The sequence below is a fragment of the Octopus bimaculoides genome, chromosome 11, assembly GCF_046866305.1.
Source record: "Octopus bimaculoides isolate indiv1 chromosome 11, ASM4686630v1, whole genome shotgun sequence".
NCBI classification, from domain to species: Eukaryota; Metazoa; Mollusca; class Cephalopoda; order Octopoda; family Octopodidae; genus Octopus; species Octopus bimaculoides.
Window position 1 is genome coordinate 38,233,513 of NC_142938.1, and position 25,211 is coordinate 38,258,723.

The 25,211-nt window shown below is 37.8% G+C and overlaps 1 protein-coding gene and 1 long non-coding RNA gene across 8 annotated transcripts in view; one reads left to right on the forward strand and one right to left on the reverse strand.

Annotated features, from left to right (window-relative positions):
* LOC106869955 (uncharacterized) overlaps window positions 1-25,211 on the reverse strand; it is a 130,463-nt gene that overhangs the window by 98,875 nt on the left and 6,377 nt on the right. For all 3 annotated transcript variants that reach the window (XR_016243642.1, XR_001409471.3, XM_014915900.3), the window contains exons 2-3: window positions 4,857-5,840; window positions 379-560 (exon numbers count right to left, since the gene is read on the reverse strand). Coding sequence is in view for 1 of the 3 variants with exons in the window: in XM_014915900.3 (XP_014771386.1) it covers window positions 379-560; window positions 4,857-5,439 (765 nt within the window). In the remaining 2 variants the exon portion in view is untranslated. The remainder of the gene's footprint in view (window positions 1-378; window positions 561-4,856; window positions 5,841-25,211) is intronic.
* Window positions 1-25,211, forward strand: part of LOC128249071 (uncharacterized) — a 61,183-nt gene that overhangs the window by 20,285 nt on the left and 15,687 nt on the right. For 3 of the 5 annotated variants that reach the window (XR_016243643.1, XR_016243645.1, XR_008265171.2), the window contains exons 2-3: window positions 16,278-16,415; window positions 22,303-22,335. This is a non-coding gene — a long non-coding RNA (uncharacterized LOC128249071). Of the gene's footprint in view, window positions 1-16,277; window positions 16,416-17,779; window positions 17,836-22,302; window positions 22,336-25,211 lie in introns of all 5 variants that reach the window. The other 2 variants (XR_016243644.1, XR_008265173.2) reach the window with 1 other exon arrangement.

Consider the following 25,211-nt stretch of genomic DNA (forward strand, 5'->3'; position numbering starts at 1 on the left):
TTATACAATTTTAGAAAAATTGAAGCATGTATTTGACAATTCCAGAACATACTGAACTTATTTTATGTGTGACTTTTGGCCCACCATGTATGGGTGTGTGCATGTGTGTGCATGTGTGCGTATATATGCTTTTATTGTTTGCATGTGTGCACGTATGTATAAACACACACATATATATGTGTGGGAGAAAAACAAGAGAATGTGTTTGAGAATCAGTAATTATCTTCAGGTGAAATTTGGCCTTTTCTGATCATATATATATATATATATATATATATATATGTATATATATATAAACACCTATATATTAATTATAAGCAAAACAGAAATATCAATTAAATATAGAAATAAGATGAGCAAATGTGAAGCACTACTCACCCTGAAAATTAAGTCTTTCTCCTGAGTAGTGTCCAGCTGTTTAATTACTCCTGCAGCCATCAGGTATGTACAGATTTGGCTGATGGCCAACCGACGCTCCTGCTTATAGTTAACTTGATCACAGCTCTGAGTGGTAATTGAATTGGCAAAACCTGAACTTAACCACTGCAGTAACATCTGCCCTGGAGGAGATAATATAAAGTAATCAATGTATTAAAATAAAATGAGAAATTCTGAAAATGTTCACCTCTAGAGGGAGAATACTCTAAATGTGTTTTCTAAACCATCCTCTGCATTGTGTATATGGCTAAACTAAAATATATAATCTCAGTTTAGTGTAGAATAGTAACTCTAGTAACTTTATGATTTGGTGTGCATCAATGGGAGCCACAATGTGGTCGGTTAACTAGCTTGAAATAGCAACCAATTCTCCTCAAATTAGACCCTACTATCTTAAAAAAGAAGTTGCTGGAAATGCAGTCTTGAATTCTTAGCACATGGATAAAAGACAGGATGATCAAAGCCTGAAATACTCTGGCCATAAGTGTAGTTAATCTAGGGTAACCTAGGGCTAAACAATTACTGTACCATAATGAACTAGGATTTTTTTTTTCTTTTTCTAGCAATCTGTTGGTTACAGTAATGAGGGTTCCAGCTGATCCAATCAATGGTATAGCCTGCTCATGAAATTAACTTGCAAGTGGTTGTGCACCCCACAGGCACATGTACCCTTAATGTGGTTCTCAGAGGGATTCAGTGTGACACAGAATGTGACAAGGCAAGCCCTTTAGCAACAAGAAAGTGTCTTGCTCAATGACACAATGTGCTGCCAGGAACTGAATGCATGACCTTATAATCGTGAGCCAAATACCCTCATCACTAAGCCATGCATCTTCACAATGAACCAGGAGAGCCCCTGCATGGTGACTTGTTAGAAATAGCACTCAAATCTCCTTCAGAATACATCTTCCTCTCTTTAAAAAGGAAGGATATATTATCCAATGTAGTCCTGCATGACCCTAAGAGAGGATTGTTATGTCTGAAATACCTTTGATCTTAAGAACTTTTAATCATAAATCTACTCAATAAGGTTGACTAAAAACTAAACAACAACAATCACAACAACATAACTTTGTGCACTGTACCATTATTACACAAACCACTACAGCAACATCACAACTCTCTGCAACAGAGACATTGATCCAGAATGATACCTCAACAATTAGCTATTGAGTGAAAAACAAATCAATGTAACAATTCAATTAAGAATTTCTACATGGTCACTAAATCAGCTAAAAATAGCAGCTAAATTTCTCTCAAATCACACTCTACTGTTTCAAAAACAAAATGATACATCAGATAATATAGTCCTATGCACATTGAATCATGATAAAAATATCTTTGATTATAAATTTACTCCATTAGAACTAGCCTCAAGCTACACAACACAATCACCCACTACGCATCAATAACACCATAGCAACTCCAAATCAACACTAACAGAGATGCTGCATGAAAATACACCACAAAAACCAACAGTGCCAATGGCTTTAGAGCAATGCAAAATCACAGAACCTCAAGAAAATACCAATATAAAAGTCGGGTAGTTAGGTTTGAACCTTTAATCTCTGGTTTCATCACCATACCACAGAGTTTAAAATTAACATTAATATCAACAAAGGAACAGCAGAAAAAAAACAATGTAACCTCCATAAACATGTGAAGATATATGACCTAGTGGTTAGGGTACTGGGCTCGTAATCATTTGATCATGGGTTCAATTTCTGGAGCAGGCAGTGTATTGTGTTTTTGAGTAAGGCACTTCATTTCACATTGCTCCAGTCTATTCAGCTGAAATAATTCTGAGTGCTGGTGCAACCCTCTCTCTTATCTGGAAGATCTTGTTCTGCTGAAGCAAGAGTTGGAGGGCCAAGAGGGTGTATATGTCCACTCTTGAGTATACAAGCACCTAAAACAATGAGTGAAAGCATGGTACACACATGCTATCCAGTCATATTGACTTGTGAGTGATGACTAATTATATTGACAGTGGTGGTGAATCCTGCTATTATTGATACTTGATATCTACTTCATAATGTCTCATCTAGATTTGAAGAAAATAAGGTATTGTATATATCAGTAGTACTATAATTTCTAATATAGGCATAGGCCAGAAATTAGGAGAAACAGGTAAGAACATCAACCCAATTATATGACTGGTACTTTATTTCATCAATTAGAGAGATAAAGTGTATAGTTACCTCAACAGAATTTGAACCCAGAAATACCCAGAACAAATACTGGAAGTCATTTTGTCTTATGCTCTAATGATTCTGCCAGTTCATTTCCTGTAATAATTTCTTACACTGGCACAAGGTCAGAAATTACGGTATGAGAGACCAGTTGATCTTAGTACTTGGTTGATATTTAATAAACCCCAGAAAGATGAAAGTTGACCCCAGCAAGATTTGAACTCAAGATGTAAAGAGGTGGAGCAAATACTGCAACTCTTTAATGATGTTGCCAATCTACCAATAATAACAATAATAATGGTTTCAAATTTTAGCCCAAGGCCAGCAACTTTGGGGACAGAGTAAGCAGAATACATCAACCCCAGTGTTCAACTCGTACTTATTTAATGAACCCCAAAAGGATAAAAGGGAAAGTCAACCTCAGCGGAATTTAATTGGTTTCTATTTTGGCACAAGGCCAGCAATTCTGAGGGTGGGGAGTTAATCAATATCATCAAGCCCAATTGTTGAAAGGTATTTTATTTTATTGACCCCCTAAGTGATGAAAAGCTAAGTTGACCTCAGTAGAATTTAAACACAGAATATAAAGAGTTGAAGGAAATACCACAAGGCATTTTCTGGTGCTCTAACAATTCTGCCAATTTGTTGCCTAATAATAATTCTTTCTACTACTACAGCACAAGGTTTGAAATGTTTGGGGAGGGGATAGTTAATTAAATCAACCCCCAATGCTTAACTGGTACTTATTTTATTGACCCTGAACAAAGAATGCAAAGAGCCTGAAGAAACAACACTAAAAATTTTTGTCTGACATGATAATGACTCCCCCCACCATCACAGCAAAACACTTTGAATGATAATAGTTTCAAATTTTGGTACAGACCAGCAAGTTCTGGGGAGGAGATAAGTTGATTACATCAACTCCAGTGTTCAACTGGTACTTATTTTATCAACCCTATAAGGCTGAAAAACAAAGTAGACTTTGGCAGAATTTGAACTCAGAATGTAAAGACTGATAAAATGCTGTTAGGCATTATGCCCAGCATGCCATCAATTCTGCCAGCTTGCCTCCCTACTTTGAATGATAATAATGATAATGTAAGGCACAAGGCCACCTACAAATTTTAGAACAAAAGGCACAGTCAGTTTTTATTAACCACCTCTACCAAAACTCAACTGATAGTCATGCATATCAACACAGAGATTTGAACTCAGAATGTAAAAGAAAATAAGTAAATACCAATTCTACCATCCACTACATTAATTCCAATTGATAATAAATAAGGATTTCAAACCTTAAGTGAACACAAAGCTACAAATTAAGGGGAGCAGGATGGCTAATTATATTACTCAAGAATCTGGCTGGTATTTTGTGTTATTGATCATGGATAAAATTAAAAACAAAGTTGGCCCTGGTGGAATCTAAACTCAGAACATACTGAGAATTAACTAAATATTCAAAGGTAATTTAATATAGTGCATGATGATTTTGGCCCCCCCTTACATCATCAACACTATTCTTCTATTTGCTTCAGCCATACATGTGGTCATGTTGGGAATGTAATAGTAATATGGGTTTCAAATTTTGGCACAAGGCCAACCGATTGATGGGTGGGGGGTTAAGCTTGCCACCTTAATATAGTAATATTAATGATTTCTCACATTAGGACAAGGAAATTCAAAAAGAAGGAGTAAACGCAATTAAATTAACACCAATATATGATCAGTGTTTGTTTTACTTATCTCAGAGGGATAAAAGACTAAGTTAACCACAAAGCAAGATTTGAATACACAACAGAGAGGTAAAAAGAAAAAATTAAAATCTAGTCTCATGTTCTAACTCAACTACAGATAACAGAAAGGAATGAAGTGGAGAAAAATTTACATTGTTACAGGACCCCATTTCTGCTGGGGTCAGTCAAACTGGTACTTATTTTATCAATGCTGGAACAATGAAAGAAACATAAGCCTTGTAAAGATTTCAGCTAAATATCAGAAGATATTTAGTTTGAAATATTACAAAGCCTCATTGTGGGTGAAGTAACAATATAAACACACACGAATAGATATAGTATATATTTAACCCAGTGACCCTACTGTCTCTACATGCCCTAAATTGTAATACTAAGAAGAATAACAATAAAGAGTACAAAGGTCACAAATTTTGGAAGCGGATTGTAATTAAGTTAATTGAAAAAATAATTTTGCTGAAAAATTAAAACCTACCTTCAAAAACCTCCAGATGACTGAAGTTCAATTTAGTTGGAACCTCTGTCGGCCAATGTAATTTGTCAACTTTAAAAGCAGAATAATTGCCATTTAAAGAACTTTGTACTGTGTTATTGAATTGTTTCACATATTCATTGCCCGTTCCTGATTCAGGGCCATTATTTGCTGAACTAAGAAGTTTGGCAGAAGCTATAGCACTATTGGCATCTTGCAATGAATGTTTTTTGCTACTTGCTGTTGGTTCTGGAGAGAGAAGGGGCATGCCTGTTGCTCGTGGAGCAACAGCCATAACATCGATACTTTTTTGAGCCCTGATGTTGTTCATCTGAGCAAGTATTCTGGTGTCATGGTCCAACATCGCTTGATCAATATCTGTGACAATTATGCCTCGCTTCGACAACTGACTATTGTCTATTTCTGTTTTATCAGTGATATCCAGGGAAAAACTTGTCCGATGACAAGCTCGTTCTCCAGTTGGCTCACTGGTATGATCAAAAGTCAAACTTCTGTAAGGATGGTGCACATCTCCAGCACCAGATGAATCAGATGGTGTTGTGACACCATTTGATGAATGATCCATTTTCCCCAAAGACAGAAGAAACAGATTTCTCAGATCTAGCGTACTATATAATTAATAGTATCTTTTGTTGTTTTTTTCTTTAAGCTGCTCAGATCTAAACACATGATAAAATTAATTAGAAAGCTAAATAAAAATCCATATAACAAAACAACACAAGCCCTTTACAGTGAGGTTATCAGGTTTATTAAGAGAGAAGTTTCTAAATAGTATCCATAACAAGCAAAATGAAAAAATGATCAGCAGGAGACCACAACAGTTGTTTCAAGGATGCAGTGGGGAGACAGTCATTTTAGTGGGAGAAATAGTAATAAGAATCCTGCACAAAGAATGCTTTCCTAAGAAATCCAAGCAATTTAGTTGTTCTTCATGCTAGATCTTCATCTTCCTTTGCCTTCATGAATCTGCAATAAAAGAAAAATACAAAAATAATTAAACAGACAAACTTCGCAACCAATATGAAAATTCCCCAGACTGAAAGACAATGTCTGAATAGGTTACAGGAAACAGACATTTTTTTTTGTTTTTTCTTTTTTATTCAATTATTAAAGACAGTAGTTTATTGATAATATAAGGGGTTTTATTTATTAAACAGCTCTTGCCTATAAGTATTATCAGTTGTATTTTGTTGTGGTCATCATCTAACTCTGATCAAGGAATGGTTAGTGAGCAGAAGGTGTTCCAGCTGTCTTGGTAGTATCAGCAATGGTAATGCACCAAATTAAATGACCCAAAGTAGTGATAGTAGTTGTAGTTGCACCAAATGAATTGATCAAAGGTGGTGTACAATTCTATTGCTCATCCACTGTTTACATTATCAACTTAGTACTGAGTCACTCACCTGTGATAGCACCAGGTATGACAAGTTATCAGCAGACAGTCGAATGGTTGGCAGCAAATGTAGCCAAAGTATGTTAGCTTCTGTTGTGCAGTGTAGAGTAGTTCTGAGAGGATTGCAGTGTCTAAAACATATGCATCAGACTTGGAGGCATCATATGGAATCAGCACCACAACTCAAAGTTGCCACCTTTGCACCAGTGTTCTGAGCCTCTACATTCTGGATTCAAACTCAACTAAAGCAAACCATTCATTAAAGATCAATAAAAATAAAAATGTCAATCTTGTACCAGGATCAATTTAACTGAAATATATCAACGGCTTCAAATTTGTGGTGCTATGCCAATGGAAGAAATTCATACCAGGGATGGGGTAGCCGGTAAGGGTGGGCTGCGTCCCCACTAGCCTGCCTCCCTTTACCCCTAATCTAACAACTACATTACCATCTACCATCCCTCAACCCAACCCCTCCTGGCACTCACCCTGGCTTCTTCCCTTGCTCTTGCCCATACTGTTGCACTTGTCGCTTTCTCTCTAACATCATCATCTACACAGGTATTCACAACTGTTCCTTCCATCTCACCGACTCTTTCACCTACACCTTCAGAAATCTGAGTTACTGTATCCTCTGCTCTCTTTGTCTCTCCCTGTGCATAGGCCAAACTAGTTCTGAGTTCAAATCCTATAACAGTTCATAAAATAAAATACTCAGGCACGTAACTTGAATAAGCCCAATCAACAATGCTTCTTTATAAGAAATTACTGCTCTTGTAGGAAATTAAGAAGTCATAATTAAATGCAACAATCAGTCAGAAGAAGTGAAACACTGTTCTAGGTACCTTACAGTACAAAGTTTTACCCTTTGATGCTTACAGTGTGACAAAAAATCATAAGCAATATTAGTTTCAAATTTTGGTATAAGGCCAGTAATTTCATGGGAAGGATTAAGTCAATTACAACGACCCCAGTGCTCAACTGGTACTTATTTTATTGATCCCCAGTGGATGAAAAGCAAAGTCAACCTCAGCTGAATTTGAACATAAAGACAGACGAGATGCTACTAGGCATTTTGCTGAGCAAGCTAACGCTTCTGTCAGCTTGCCACCTTTATCTTAGGCAATATGGGCTTCACATTTTGGCACCAGGCCAGCAATTTTGAAGGAGAGGTAGGTTGATTACATCGACCCCAGTACTTATTTTATTGACCCTGTAAGGATGAAAGGCAAAGTCGACCACATCAGTTTATGAGCTCAGAACATAAGGACAGATGAAATGCCACTAAGCATTTTGCCAACTGTGCTAACAGTTCTGTTAGCTTGTCATCTTAATCTTAGGCAACATTGACATCTCTTTCATTCTCCTAATTTCAATGAAATTAGTACCAGTAATAAAAGTGGAGCAACTTCAATTAGATATATTTTTTATCTTTTGACTGTTCCAGTGAAATTTGCCTACAAGGAAGCAGCGTCTTCTAGATTATAGCCATTTATACTGACCTCAGTTCATATATATTATCAACTAGTACTTCATTTAATGAGCTCAGAAGGCTGAATGGCAGTAACTGGTCAATGTGACCAAGAAAGAAATCAATTTATAAACAAACAAATTATGAATTATAGCAAACAAACATGCAAGCATCAATAATTCTAAACCCAGTCAGTTTCCTATGTTTTACCAGAATGTAGCTATTTAGATTTTCTATGCTTGCTCATTAAATTTCTCTGGGCAGAGATTAATATGGCTGCAACACTGTGCAGCAGTGAAATATGGGTAACAAATGCAAAGAACTTGCAGTGTGCAGTGATTAGAGAAGTAATTAGTAGGGTCTGTTGTAAACTTGCTGGAGAAGTTGTGCACAAGTGAGCAGAAATAAGCAACTGATATCAAAGGATTCATTGGTCAATGTAAGAGAGAGATGATTGTATTAGTATGGGTAAGGTTGAGTAAATGTGATTCATGAGGCAGTGGTTGGAGTTAATTAAGTCAGAAACTAATGAAATAACTACATCAGGCAAGAAGATATTAGTCCACTCACTGGCAAGATTATACAAGTTTGAGATATCAAGAAAAATACAATGCTAATCCCCAAAAATCCAGTGTTTAGCTCCAATTTCATCATACAAAGTACATTAGATACAGTTCTCTTCTAAAACAGGATACTAAGTAACATTCCAGACATAATCTGCTATTCATTTTCAACTGCTAAGTGAACTGAGGTATATAGTATGGTTTTTTGTCAGAAACAATGAAATGGCAGGAATAGATTTGAACCTACAATCCACAATATAGCCTAAATCACTACCCATATTACTCTACTAACTATTTTACTTCTACTAAAAGAGGTTTCCAGCACACGTTTCCTGTTTAGTTGGTACTTCCAAACACTGTTGATGGTGATGGTCATGGTGGAGGCAGAGTTTACGGCAATGATGATGATGGTTGGTGGTGGTCATGGTGACGATGATGATAGTTGGTGTTGTTGGTAGTGATAATTGTTAAAACAAACTTTTAGGTTTACCCATGCAACCTACTCTATTGGTTATGATGAGGGTTCCAGACAATCCAATCTGCTCATGAAATTAATGTTCAAGTGGCTGAGCATTCCACAGACATGTGTACCCTTAACATGTGGACTCAGGGAGATTCAGCATGATACAGAGTGTGCCAAAGCTGACCTTTTGAAATACAGATACTACTCATTTTTGCCAGCTGAGTGGACTTCAACAATGTGAAATAAAGTATCTTGCTCAAAGACAACGCACCACCTGGAATCAAACTCATGACCTTACGATCATAAGCAGAATACCCTAACCATGAAGCCACACACCTTCAGTGGTAAAAAGGAAGAAAAAAGAATGTCATATAGTTATGAACCTATTTTATCAAAAGAAACGTTGAATTTGCCAGTTACACATGCAAATATGAGTGAAACTATAGACATGAAATGTATACATCAAGAGACATCTTAAACATAACTGAAAGACACATTAATGGGCGATGTGGTAATGGCAGACAAAGGAGATGAGAATTTAATAGAAAGAAAAACAAAATTATCATGACAATGATGATGAGAGAGTGCACTACAAATGCAAGTAATGAAATAAAACTGAGGAAAAAAAATACAAAGTGTACCAAAAAGCTAAAGTGAAGAACTAACTCAAAATGTACTTAAATTTATCACCAGTTATTGATTTTAGTTTTGTCTGATAAACATTAGTTGAGCAGTCTCGTCTGACATTGTTGGTTCAACCACTTACATTAAGATGGAGATGGTGGGAATCTTATAAGTAGTCAGCCTTCTGTCATATTTAACAGAGAATCTTAGTTGATATTCTTTCAATAAATAGTTTTCCTTCTATCGATGTTCAAAACTTATAAGTTAGTGTTCGAAATCTGATTATCTTTCAATGTCATCCCTGGCCGCTTTCAAAAGTATACTAAATTTCTACTAAAGATAAGGTCACTGAAACATGTAAAAACTTCTACAAAAATCCTACTTACCATACTTAGGTTTAAAATACTGTCAGTAGCCAGAGTTTAAAGTGATGACTTACCAGACCTCTGTTTAAAGTAGTTACGATTTACTAGATCTGAGATGTATTCAATATCAGTTACTCAGTCTTGATTTAAAACAGTTACCATTTCCAAGTCTTCTATAAAATACATACATACTAAAACTCAGTTTCAAAGAGATACTCTTAGAAGATCTGAGTTAAAAGAAATGACAGCTGTCATGCTTCATTTAGCTGTCAAGATTCAGTTTAGAGAAATTAGAGTACCATACAATAAATCAACAGAGTAAAAGTATGTGGGACTGAGTTCAGAGCAGTTAGCACTACCAGGACTGCGTCTAGTGCTGTTAGCACTACCAGGACTGCATCTAGTGTTGTTAGCACTACCAAGACTAGGTCTAGTGCGGTTAGCATTACCAAGACTGGGTCTAGTGCGATTAGCATTACCAAGACTGGGTCTAGTGCGATTAGCATTACCAAGACTGGGTCTAGTGCGATTAGCATTACCAAGACTGGGTCTAGTGCAGTTAGCATTACCAAGACTGGGTCTAGTGCGATTAGCATTACCAAGACTGGGTCTAGTGCGGTTGGCATTACCAATACAGGGTCTAGTGCAGTTGGCATTACTAAGACTGGGTCTAGTGCAGTTGGCATTATCAACACCGAGCCCAGTTGGCACTAGCAACACTGGGCCCATAGCGGCTGGCACTAGCAACACCAGGCCTGGCATGGCTGGCACTAGCAGCACCCAGCCCGGTGCGGTTGGTATTACCAAGACTGGGTCTGGCGCAGTTAGCATTACCAAGAACGGCTCCAGCATGGCTGGCATTACCAAGCCCGGTTCCAGTGCAGTTAACATTACCAAGAAAAGCTCAAGCTCAGTTAGCATTACAAAGACAGACTCCAGCACGGTTAGCATTACCAGGGCCAGCAGAAGAATGGATAGCATTACCAAGACCAGCTCAAACGTGGTTAGCATTACCAAGAGTGAGTCTAGCGTACTTGCCATTGCCAAGACCTGCTCAAGCACAGTTAGCATTACAAAGACCGGCTCCAGCACAGTTAGCATTACAAAGACCGGCTCCAGCACAGTTAGCATTACAAAGACTGGCTCCAGTGCAGTTAGCATTACAAAGAGCAGCTCCAGTGGAGTTAGCATTACAAAGACCAGCTCCAGTGCAGTTAGCATTACCAACACTGGCTCCAGCACGGTTAGCATTACAAAGACCGGCTCCAACACAGTTGGCACTAACAGGACTAGCTCTGGCGCGGTTAACTACCGAGACTGGTCCCGGCGCGGTTGGTACTACCACAGTTAGCATTACTAAGACTGGCTCCAGGGCAGTTAGTATTACCGGGACCAGCTCTGGCGCGGTTGGCATAACCAAGACCGGCTCCGGTGCGGTTGGCATTACCAAGACCAGCTCTGGCAAGGTTAGCATTACCTAGATCACCTGCAGCGCAGTTGGCATTACCAAGACCGGCTTTGGCTCTGTTGGCATTATCAAGACTGGCTCCAGCATGGTTGGCCTTACCAAGACCGACTCCAGTGCAGTTAGCATTACCAAGAAAAAGCTCCAGCACAGTTAGAATTAGAAAGATTGGCTCCAGCGCAGTTGGCATTACAAAAACTGGCTCCAGCACAGTTAACATTACAAAGACCAGCTCCGGCACAGTTATCATTACCAAGACCGGCTCCTGTGTGGTTAGCATTACCAAGACTCGTTCTAGCATGGTTGGCATTACCCTAACTGGTTGCAGAGCAGTTAGCATTACCAAGACCAGCTCCAGCACAGTTAGCATTACCGAAACTGGCTCCAGCTCAGTTAGCATTACCGAAACTGGCTCCAGCTCAGTTAGCATTACCAAAACCAGCACCGGCTTGGTTAGCATTACCAACAGTGTGTCTAGCACAGTTAGCATTACCAACAGTGGGTCTAGCACAGTTAGCATTACCAACAGTGGGTCTAGCACAGTTAGCATTACCAACAGTGGGTCTAGCACAGTTAGCATTACCAACAGTGGGTCTAGCACAGTTAGCATTACCAACAGTGGGTCTAGCACAGTTAGCATTACCAACACTTGGTCTAGCGCAGTTAGCATTACCAACACTGGCTCTAGCGCAGTTAGCATTACCAAGAATGGGTCTTGAGCAGTTAGCAGTATCCATACTGGCTCCATCACAGTTAGCATTACTAAGACTGGCTCCAGTGCAGCAAGCATTAACAACACCGCCTCCAGCATTGCCAGCATTACAAAGACTAGCTCCAGCGCAGGTTGCATTACCAAGACTGCCAGACTGGCTGCAGTGCAGTTAGCATTATGAAGACTGGCTCCAGCATGGTTACTATTACCAGGACCGGCTCCCGGGCATCTGGCATTATCAGGACTGGCTCCAGCTTGGTTACCATTACCAACACTGGCTCCAGCTTGGTCAGCATTACCAACAACAGCTCCAGCTTTGTTAGTATTACTAACACCAGTTCCAGCTCAATTAGCATTACCAAGACCAGCTCCAGCTCCAGCTCAGTTAGCATTACCAACACTGGCTCCAGCTCAGTTAGCATTACCAACACTGGCTCCAGCTCAGTTAGCATTACCAACACTGGCTCCAGCTCAGTTAGCATTACCAACACTGGCTCCAGCTTGGTTAGCATTACCAAGACCAGCTCAACCACAACTAGCATCTCCAAGAGCAGCTCCAGCACAGCAAGTATAACAACCAGCTCCAACATAGCTAGCATTACAAACACTGGCTTCAGCGCAGTTCGAATTACAGTGCAGTTAGCACTACCAAGACTGCAAGACCAGCTGCCAGGCAGTTAGCATTACCAACACTGGGTCCAGCACAGTTAGCATTACCAACACTGGGTCCAGCACAGTTAGCATTACCAACACTGGGTCTAGTGCAGTTAGCATTACCAACACTGGGTCTAGTGCAGTTAGCATTACCAACATTGGCTTTAATGCAGTTAGCATTACCAACATTGGGTCTAGTATATTTATTATGATTACGAGACATCATTTGATGCTTTAATATAAAGCAGTCAATTTATGAATCGATGCTTTTGTTGTTGCTGTTGAATAACTTTGCCTAAATAATGTTATGGCTTAAAAGTTGGAAACCAAAAAAGAAACCTGGTTGACATTTTAAGACATTTTCTTTTCTCTTGCTAACCACTGGATTCTATTTAATCACTGTTTTGTATCTAATCAATGCATTGTACCTAACTACTGCATTGTATCTTGTCTGAATGTTAAGTTTTTGTGAACCATAAAAACTAAGATAAACAGATGCATGTGCCTTGCCCTGGGCTACCACAGAACATCTATAGTACTCCTGACTAAATTCACTATAATATATAAAATAATTGAGGCAATAAATATCAGCATCTGGACAGATGTTGTGTAGAAGACATGTACAGAATATCATACACACACAAAATGCTTAGCTGTATTTCTTTTGGCTTTATGCACTCGGTTCAAATGCTGCTGAGGGCTACTTTGCCTTTCATCTTATCAGGGTCAATGAAATAAGCACTACTGGGATCGATTTAATTGACTAACCTCCTCCACTATAATTTCAAGTCTTGCATCTATAACAGAAAGGATTATACACCCATATGAGGTAACATGTTAGCAGAAATAATTGTATTAAACTAAATATTCTTTGATTCTTTCATTCAAATTCCAATTAGTTTGGCTTTGCCTTCCATCTCTCTAAAAAAGAAGCATCACTAAATTATGCATTGGCAATATACAAGGGATTTATACACTGGCAATACACTGTTTAGGAATAGATAATGCTACAGACATATGTATTTGCACCACACAGACAACCACCCTGTTATTTAGAATGAAATGAAATAAGATTTCTTGACATTGATGACTAACAGCAAAAAATAGAATGGAAAACAAAATAAAATAACATGAAAAACAAAGTAAACGAAGGAAAAAATAAAAATCAACAATCACCATGGAAACTTACCAAGACAACATTATCTAAATCTATAGCTATGAAGAAATCAGTCCAATACAATTATATTTGAAGAAATTAGTTGTGGAAGAAGTATTGAAAATCTGTTTGTGAGGAATACCAAATATATATAGAGAGAAAATGAGTGAGTGTGTGAGTGTGTGTGTGTCTGTGTGCATGTAGGTGTATGTGTGTGCATGCGTGCACATGTGTGCTCTTTTGAATTTTATTACAATTCTTGGTTCAATCAGTCCCAAACAATGAATGCATTAAACCGACTGCAAGTCAAAAGTGAATGAATGAAATAAACAGTGGGATGAATGATTGCATAATGACTGGTGTGGGGTGGGGGAACAGGAACATAATACTTTTATTTAAATTAAGGAGCACTTTGCATCGAGTTTTGTTCTTATCAGTAGGTTTTTTCTGCCTAGTTTTAAAATTTAAAAGAAAAGCCATAACTGTTGTTTATCCCCAACATCAGCCCTATCCAATCAGACCATGATCCACTTTTTGTATATCTAGGGCAATATTATCTGTCCTTCCTTTTGCTGCAATTTCTAAGGGACTGAAAGATTGCAGAGAAGCTCCTTCATTGGTGACCCTTTCAGATTGAGGACATCTTTTTAAACAAACAAAAAAAAAATCTTATAACAGTTGCTGAGAACATTCAAACTTTATCAAAAGTATGTATTCTGATTATATAACAAGATATCAATAATACAGTAATAGATTTCAAATAATATTTATATAATTGTTGCTTTCTCAACTATGTTGATAAATTTCTATTTTTATAATTTGTAATATTAAAAGCACAGGATGCAGACTGACAATCAATAAACTAGCAAGCAACCAATCCTAGAGGTTAGCAGTTCATGTTCTATGATTAGCACAGAACTTGTTCAGGGTCAAAATATTAGGTTGTCGAGTATGAAATTTGTAGTAAGGTATATGGTAAACTTTGACAGCTGCTCATTTTGCGCCATTATTATATTTTGACAATCTTTATTTTTTGTTAGAAAGCTAACACATCTATTTCCTTATTTAACAATAGTGAAATCATATACATAGGTGTATGTGTGTGTGTGGTTGTAAAAGGGTAAAAACTCCCTTTGGTCATAACCATGGGAGTGCACTTAGAAAGTTACCCTTCCGAGGCACAAGTCTGTTGTTTGTGGAAGATCAGCAGTTGTACATGCATACCGGTCTCCCCTCTCCATGCCACTGATGTTATCCAAGGCAGAAGCAAAGGTCGATACAGCTTGGCACCAGTAACATCACAACTCATTTCTACTGCTGAGTGAACTGGAGCAACGTGAAAATAAACTGTGTTTATAATGAATAGATATTAGTTCATTAATGCAAAAACGGGTGTGAAAAACAATCAAGACTTGAAGCATTCTAATGTTATTATAAAGCTTTTTAGAAACACCTTGTCAACACCCAACAAAGGTGTAGTCTGTCAGGAAAACTTTAGACCCAAGACATAAGAAATGGACAGAGCCCATTGACAGGTAACATAATGAGATTCTCATGCCAGACGTAGCTGACTGGTGTCAAGGGCAACAGCATTGCTTATCAAAGTTCTCAAGGACAAGACACAACTTAGGTAGGATATAGGGGTGGGTAGAGATCTTCAGTATATCCTGGCTTTATAGAAACCGTATTGGTTGTCACTGAAAAAGGGGAGACAAAAAAAAGATGGCTGTTTATGACAGTTTTCATCCTTGAGGTTCTGGAATGGAGAGTGATAGGTCAGTGATCAATAGGGTCAGAAAGGTAGACACAGTCACATATTTCCATGTATTGAAATAGATCTCCCTAGAAAGACTAATGACATAACATTAGTCAGAACCAGGAATTACTTCAGACAGAAAACACTCACTGAGGCCTGAATGAAGACAATACCACGTAAATGTCAAAAGAGTAAGTCGTCAAAGTAAGTATAGACAGTTGAAACACTTGAAGTGATTTACTGAATTTTATTTCCCAATCAAAAGCTTGAAAAAAAAACCCTGAAGGAAAATTAAAATTACAGACTTGTTTTCAAACTGTAAGATGAACTTAAGGAAATGAACCAGCTAATAGTCCACTAATTTATCAGATATGGCTAAAAGCCAAATTGGTATCACTCAAACAAGAAAAGCCCAGAACAAGGAAAGATTAAAAAAAAGTAAAATCTAAATCTGGTAAAAGATATGCTTCTCCAATATAAATTATTAAGATCAGAGTAAAATCAATGGAAATAATGAGGAAGTCTTTACTATGTGAAAGCCAACTTTCATATAATTCTACTAACTACTTGGAGAAATTGAGAAATCCTATAATATACAGCAGGTTTCCACAACATTTGTGGGAGAAATAGTACTCTATTATGACTCAGTTATACAGTGATATTCCTTCCCAAAATAATTTATATACTGTGATTGCATTTGATTATCTAAAATACCTTTTCTCTCTTTTTGCAGATCTTTCTCTACTAACAATACTAATACACCTACTAATACAATTTTCAGAAATCTTGTAGATGGCAGACTATTAAGAGAAGAATACTGGCACAGAACATAGCAGAACATCCATGAGAGATAACCTACTGCAAACTACAGGCCAATTTCTCGGATGAGAAGGAAATCCAACCAGGAAATAACAATATGGTAGGGAAAAAGTGCAACTGATAACACTGGAAATATAAAATGTGTGGAAGCAATAGAAAAGAAATATCAGAGAATAAGATGTAAGGGGTTGATAGAATATTATATGAAAGGTTTACCAAACTAAGAAAAACAAAGATTAGAAGATACGACAATGGATGTCCTTGTAAGGACAATACAAAAAATACAGAAAGATTAGAATCACGTGACTGTGTAAGAATAAACCAAGATTCGGTCTTTTCCTATGCACTTTACATTCAGAATGATATAACCAGAAAGTGATAATTAGACAGTAAAGTGGAAGTATTAATACGAAAGAATGGTGAAAAAGGAGAAGAGAAAGAAGCAAGGGGAGGCTATTATTCAATAGTAAAATTGTAGAAATAGTAAAATTTGAGGTCTTTCAGCATCAGCCAAAAATAAAACAAATAATTTAAATAGTGAAATAGACATAAAGATATTTTTAGTAAGTAAAGAAATTTTATATTTTGGACAGAAATGGAAGGCTATTGTTTAAGGTTTAATAAATCAGAGAGATGTTGAAAATATCTGATAAAGAAGTTTACATGCTACTCACTGGTACAGACAGTCAGGTAGTATAAAGGGGTGGCATATATAGTCTTTGGCATGGTTTTCCCTTGGTAGGTAATGTGAATGAGAAAAAGATGTGATGTAAGTAGACAGGAGAAGTAGTTGTATAGGAAGTGGGGTGGAGAAGAACAGTAGGTATGCTTATAAGGCATGAGTTGAGAGAAAAGGATGGTAGGGACAGTCTCTCTGGTTTGATAGCAGGAAGTATGTTATTGTTTAGGGTTCACTCAGATATGTAAGTAGAGGAGATCTATGATATTCAGGTCACAATTTGTATTGGCTGAAATTCCCCTTGGGACTAATCAAGATTGCTATTTTATGGTTCACAAAAAAGATGTTTATATAAAACACCTGTTTGAATTGTTACACACTATAGGTCAGCTAGGTCAAAGTCAGTGATGGTGTTAGTAGTTTTCTTTCAAGAAATTTTAAACTGGGTATTTTTTAAAAGGTTGGACTGAAAAGATTATGTTACTATGACATATTTAGTGGAGTAGTGTAATGCTTCTATCATAGCTATTTATAATTGCATAAATGTAAACAAACCAATGGCTAAACATGACATTCACCTTCCTCCCTCTTCCACCACCATAAATAACCCAAATTCTTCTTTAAAACTAAGCTACTGGATTTCAATAGGGTTAGTTGTTTCTTGGAAACAGAAAATCTTTAAAATACTTTAAGATACTTTAACTCAGTAACTTCCTCCACCGGCTAATTATGCTACTCACTGTACCATACTTCTGTGTCTCTTTTGACATGTTCTTTTTTTACAGCTGGATGCCCTTCCTAGCAGAGTGGGCCGAGTGCTTTTTATGCGGCACCAGCACAGGTGAGGTCAATTTTGGCATGGTTGCACTCAGTTGTAATAAGCAACTCTCCCATTAATACCAACTCTTCAAACCTTTCCCCTAATGATTCTTTACATTTACTCCAAGTATCTTCACAGATATCTATCATGATCTGCCTAAATTTCTGCAATCAAAATACTCACATAGCTGATAGTGAATCCATATAAACATACTTGTTTATCAGTCTATACACATCTCTCTATACATATGCCTCTTTATATCTACATGCTATCCATTTGATCACTTGTGTGCATCATCATCACCATCATCTAACATCTGTTTTCCCTGCAGGCATGGGTTGAATGGTTTGACAGAAGCTGACCAACTGAAGGGTTGTTCAGATTCCAATTGTCTGTTTTGGCATGGTTTCTATGCCAACCACCTAACAGAGTGTACTGGGTGCTTTTACACAACACTGGTACAGATGTGTTTCACATAACAACAGCACTTATGAGCCCTCAAGATTAAGGATGCTCAGCAGGAGGGGGTTGCAAGGGACAAGCCTGTATGCAAGGACAACCACGCTTTTACTTAGCTTGACATAAACGTATACTTGTATACAAGTGATGTACATATGTATGTTTCTGCATATATAAGTAGATATGTGTAGAGTAGATTGGTAGACAGACAGACAGACGTGTGTGTGTGCATGTGTGTGTGTTGATATGTTTCCTGTCAATATAAGGTTTCCCCTATAACTATTGCCTCCTCCCTTCATGATTCAAAATCTGATGGAATCTTGCTCATTTCCCCTGGCTCTGACCTTTTCACACTCCAACTACCAACACACATGGGTTGGACAAATTGTCCCTGTCCAAGTAAACTCTTATTGAGAGCCGCTATTTCTATAGACCGAGGCTCACATGTCATTTGTGTGGTTTCTATGGCAAGATGCCCTTTATATCACCAACCACTTTACTGAATGTGTTTTTTCATGGCACTATGACTAGAAAGGTTGAATAAAGGGACTTTATAACACTCTGCTCATTTGAAAACCACTTTACAAGGTGGTACTCGATGCATTTTGTGGTACCAGTAGTACAGAGGTCGTCTCACTTACCCGGAACACAGAGGGAGTGCTAGCTGTTGGCTTTCCATTGTGGAAACAGTACAAGAGGTGATGCCATGCCACAGGAGAGTATTTAGAGAGCTAAGATGTGTAGACCAGGGAGAGGAAATGGGGGGAGGCAGGAAACAGAACAATGTTGGCAGTGAGATCAGAACTAGGTGAAGGGGACAAGTAGGTGCCAAGAGGACTTGATAAGTTAGGGCATATGCATTTGCTCACATGATCACAGATCAGATTAGAAGTGAGAGCAATGCTGTCAAAAGGATTTGAATGTTAGGATGGAAGAAAAGAGCAGTAATATGAATGTAAAAGTAATCATATCCATTATTTATATTTCAATATCAATTGACATTCCTTCCCCAAAAGATTTTATATGGAAAGGGATAAAAGTAAAAATGAATACAAAAATGATGAGATAAGGAAGTGAAAAACTTAGAAAAACTGCAGCAGGTCTTCAATTATAAATGCTTAAATGTTGAAAGATTGATATTAGGTTGGTTTACTTTAGCATTATTCAACAAATTAACTAACAGAATTAGTCAGGAAAGTATTATCTCTAACGACAGATTCAGGAAAAGAACATTTCTAATTATCACAAAAATATAGATGACTAATGAGAGGAAACTATGAAAGATTCAATTTGGTGAATCCAGTAATGAGTCATAATACAACTAATAGAGAATAAAGTAAAGTTAAATCAAATATAAATTAGGTTTTATACACAAATAGTGGCAGTCAGAAAAATTGATGAGTGCCTTGTGTTTTTTTTTTTTTTGAGAGAGATTTGTTATAGGAGAGCAATAGAATGGTAGATGAAGGCTTTGAGAAGAGGTAGCATGGGACTAAAATGCTAAAAGAAATGTGAAGCTGTATATCTCTCTTAATCCATAGCACAACTGAAACCTGGTGTAGAACCAATTGTGATCATTATATGTACGTCATTGTGTGAGTTTGCACATGTATATATGTGGATGTGTTCATACAAGCTTGTATGTGTGCATGCGTGTGCGAATGAATGCAAACGTGTCAGTGCGCATATAACCAACAATATATCAGCATCACTTTAACTGGATGAATGAGTGATATACTAACCAGCCAACGTGTGGGGTTTCATACGCATACATACATTACATAAACACATACTTATGTACAATGCTTGTTTGCATACATGTGTGTTTGAATGACTGAATGTATACATGCATATTATGTGTATTGTATATTGTCTGTATATGTACATATATGTTTGTATGGTTATATAAATGTGCGAGTGTGTGTTTGAATGTGCAGTTGTATGTTAAAACCCCCAAGAGATCATAGCCTAATCAATAAATGTAAGTAAAACTGGAACTAACAGTAATCAATAGAGTCAATGATTAGATATATTAACTAGTCTTGTTAAAGAGTAAGATTAACAACAACAAAAAGTAAATAAATATTATCATTACATCACATCCACAATAAAGCTATTTTGATAACAATTTAGAGATAGCAAAGCAAAATTAATGGGAATCCAATTAGAGATTGCTATAATAAATAATGGAATGACCGTTTAGTTCTACTGCATATCAGTCTACATGAAAGAATGAAAGAATGAAAGAATGAAGGAATGTAAGTGTGTGCATGGTAACTGACTGGCAGATAAGGTTTGCATGCGGTGGATATTCAATGAAAATATACACCACACATGGGTGTATATAATTCATCTTATTCATTTACTGGCTTCAGTCATTATAGCAAGACCATGCTGGGGCACCACCATGAAGTGTATACTTGATTTATACAAACTCTAAGGTTTCATCCACAAGAAGAAGCAGAAATTTGGAGACTACTGAGCGTAATGAACATAATGTAGGTGGTATTTAGAGTGAACAGATATTTTAGGGAGGAAGGAATGCAGCCAGAGGGTAGTGAGGGATCTTGATGGTGAGACAGGTGCCTGTGCTAGTGATATGTAAAATGCACCCAGTACACTCAGGAGTGGTTGGCATTAGGAAGGGCTCCAACCAAAGAAACCAAGCTAAAATAGACTGGAGCCTGGTGCTGCTCTCTATTCAAACCTTCTAACCCATGCTAGCATGGCAAACAGACATTAAATGATGATGATGATGTCTGTTAATGATACAATGCTAAATAAGAATCTTGATGCTATTGGAATTAGTAGAAAGGCAAATGAAACACTTTGTAGTATCCAGTTATAGCACTTTATGTTTGAGTTGAAATCTCTCTAAGGTCAACTTTTCGTCCTTCCAAGGTCAATAAATTCCTCACAATGTAAAGCCACCACCCCATCTCAAATACTGCCACCCACCCCCTCCAATTAGTATCTTTTAACTTTTACTTGTTTTAGACAGTGGCCATGCTGGGACACCACCACAAAGAATGTTTAGTCAAATGAATTGACCCTGGTATTTACATTTTGTTAAGCATAGTATTTATTCTTTCAGTCTCTTTTGCCAGCCTGCTAAGTTACAGGGCCATAAACATAACACCAGTTGTCAAACAGCACTGGGGGACAAACACAGACACACACACAAATATATATGCAATGGGCTTCTTTCAGTTTCTATCTACCAAATCCAATTGCAAGGCTTTTGCAAGCCTGAGGCTATAGTAGAAGACACTTGCACAAAGTGAAACAATGGGACTGTGGTTGAGAAGTAAGCAACTTACCATACAGCCATGCTTGCACCTCATAGTGGAAGCTTTTCCCTTTTTCCAGTTTTTTTTTTTTTTTTTTTTTTTTTTTTTTTTTTCCACTTTGCAAGTTACTTGGCGACTTCACTAATGCCAGTGGCAGAAAAAAAAAAGGCATCCAGTACACATTATAAAGTAGATGGCAATAGGAAGAGCTGACACTGGAGTTTGGTGCAGTCTTGTGGCTCACCAGATCCTATCAAACTATCCAACCCATGCTAGCTTGGAAAATGGACGTTGAATAATGTTTACTACACTTTAAAAAATATTTTCTTTAAGCATTTTTTTTTTTTGAGATTTCTTATAAGAATAAAAATTTCACCTTTTCTTGTCTAGTTCTTGATTGCTTTAAACTTCTTAACTTCCCTTAATCTATTCAGTTAACAGTATTTCATCCTCTTCCTTTATCTTCCTAGCCCTCCTTCTAATGACATTACTTTGTTAGCTTTCTATACTATACAATGATGATGATGTTTGGGGATAGTAGCTAGGTAAAGCATATAGTATGTGGTCTGAATGGAGTGAGATACAGAAGTGGTGACACAGGCAAATTTGATCATAGGTCTATTCAATCAGGCCAAACCTAACTGACTAGACCTATTCAATCAATCACCATCTATTAAGAAGTTTTCAGAAGCCCTTTGTCTATAGTATCCTTTCTTTTCTTTCTCTTTTTATATTTCAGAAAGTAGAGTGGGATGGAGGTGATATACTATAGGTAAGATACTCTTTCTTTATATATTTTATTATGTTCATTTACTTTGCTTAGTCAATGATCTTCGGATGTTGAGTCTCACAAAGGCAATGACAAGTGGTCGAGACCTCTAGAGAATTGCTTGTCAAGCTAAGTGAAATCGTGGTTGTAGCCAGTGCCAGCGACACATTAAAGACATCCGTGCCAGTAACATAGCAAAGCACCTTTGCTGGTGACATGTAAAAAACACCCAGTACACTCTGTGGAGTGGCTGATATTAGGAAGGGCATCCAGCTGAAGCTACCAAGCCAAAATAGACTGGAGCCTGGTGTGGTTCTCCGGTTCACCAGCTCCAGTCAAGCCATCTAATTCATGCCAGCATGGAAAGCTGATGTATGATGATGATGATGATGAGTAAGGAAGGCAGTGCCCATGACTCTTTACAGGGTTTCTGAAATAGGTGAGTGACAAACAGAGAAGTATCCTTAAACTAGAGACCTGACCCAAATGCTTGCAACAGTGTTGGCCTCATTGAGGACACCCAAGGTGCCAGGTGGTGGCAATGAATCAAGCAATGGGTAAAGTGTACAAACCAAGTAGACCACAGTGAAATTTGATCCCAGGACTCAGAGAGCTCCAATAAATACCTCAAGGCATTTCATTCAACATTCTAACAATCTTGTCAGTCCACTACCCAGTTATGGTACTTTATTCACCAATTCCCAAAAGGATGGAAAGTAAAGCTGACCTTGGCAGAACTGAACACAGGATGCAATAAGTCAGGATAAACACTATGATTTCATCTGATGCTACCAACTGCCAATTCATTGCCTCAATCAATTCAGGTGTAACAAAGCAGAAGAGGTTGCAGTTCACCAGGTAAAGAAGCAGATAATATTGTAGAAGAGACAGAAGAATGATACAGTTCAACGATGGACCACCAACAGGGGGAAACTGCTTGTATAATGAGACACACAGGCTCTTTGGTGCATGTGATATTTGTATGTGGTAGGTACACTGTCCAAGATATGTGGAAACCACTCTAATATACACAGCAGTAAATACATTTAGTTCTGAAATATTTTTAAAAAAGAACACAAACCATTGTCATGAACTATGTGGAACAACCTAGCATTTGAAGAAAACACTTTTTTTAGCTTCTAATTAATTCTAGATCAATGGTTCTCAACCAGAGTCCACAAAATATTTTAACAATTCCCAACAATATTTAATCATAAAAATATAAGGGAAATTTTTCAAAAATTAAATGGCTATGGGGGTCCATTATCATCATCATCATTTAACATCGGTTTTCTATACTGGCATGGGTTGCATGGTTTGACTGGGGTCTGGGAAGCCAGAAGGCTGCACCAGGCCCCAATCTGATCTGGCAGTGTTTCTACAACTGGATGCCCTTCCTAATGCCAATCACTCTGAGAGTGTAGTGGGTGCTTTTTACGTGCCACCAGCATAGGGGCCAGAGGAGCTGGCATCAACCATGATCGGATGGTGCTTTTTATGTGCCACCAGCACAGAAGCCAGTCAAAGCGGCACTGACATCAGATGGTTCGGGTGGTGCTTTTTACGTGCACCAGCATGGGGCTCACAACTACAATTTCCATTTGATTTGATTTTGATATTGATGTTGATGTACTTGACTCAATAGGTCTCCTCAAGCACAACAGGTCGCCCTACGATCCAAGGTACTTTTGAGTTGACTGGTTGTGCAACACTGGTCTAGGTTACAGCCGTGGACTCACTTTATTTGCCAGGTCTTCTCAGTCACAGCATACCTCCAGAGGTCTCGGTCTTTTATCATTGCCTCTGTGAGGCCCAACATTCGAAGGTCATGCTTCACCACCTCATCCCAAGTCTTCCTGGGTCTCCCTCTATCCCGGATTCCTTCCATTGTTTGAGAGTGGCACTTCTTCACACAGCTCTCCTCGTCCATCCGCAGTACATGACCATACCAACGCAAATGTCTCTCTTGCATGCCACATACGATGCTTCTTATGTCTAACATTTCTCTCAGGGTGCTTACACTCTGTCATGTGTGCACACTGACATTACACATCCAGCGGATCATGCTAGCTTCATTTCTTTTGAGCCTACGCATGTCTTCAGCAGTCATAGCCCATGTTTCACTGCTGTGGTGCATGGCAATTTGCACACATGCATCATACAATCTACCTTTCACACTGAGCAAGCGGCCCTTTGTCACCAGTAGGGGTAGAAGCTTTCTGAACTTTACCCAGGCTATTCTTATTCTTGTGGTAACACTCTCTGAGCAACCACCCCCTCAACAGACTTGGTCACCTAGGTAGTAGAAGCAATCAACTACTTCTAGTTTCTTCCCCTGGCATGTGATGGAGTATTTTCTTAGCATCTGTGGTTTATTGCCAGTAGTATAAAATAAAATTCAAAGGGATCCATAGGGAGAAAATGGTTGAGAACAACTGGTATAAATCTATATATCTGGGTTTTGATACTGTTGAATGAACAGGTTATCTTGCAATGTACAGAATGTTTTTTAAGACCTTTACTTAGTGAGGAAATATAGATTTCAGAGAAAATGGTGATGGTGTATGTGACTATGAAAGTGCCCACTGTACGATTAGCTGAAAAGAGAATAAACAATGTTCATAGATTTTTCAGCCTCCACTACTAACATGGGACAGAGACAATAAGAAGAGGTTAACATAATTAATGATTAATTTCTACACCTGAAGTTCAGTTGTTGAAGAGGAAAATAATATTTCCAGAGTTCTAGAATGATATAGTTGATAGTAAAGATATAACTGAAGCAACAGGAAAATTATCCAAGAAGATTTGGGTATAAAAGACTATTCTACACTAGTGTAGGACAGACTGTGTTTTATGTAGAGTGGCTTACACTACAC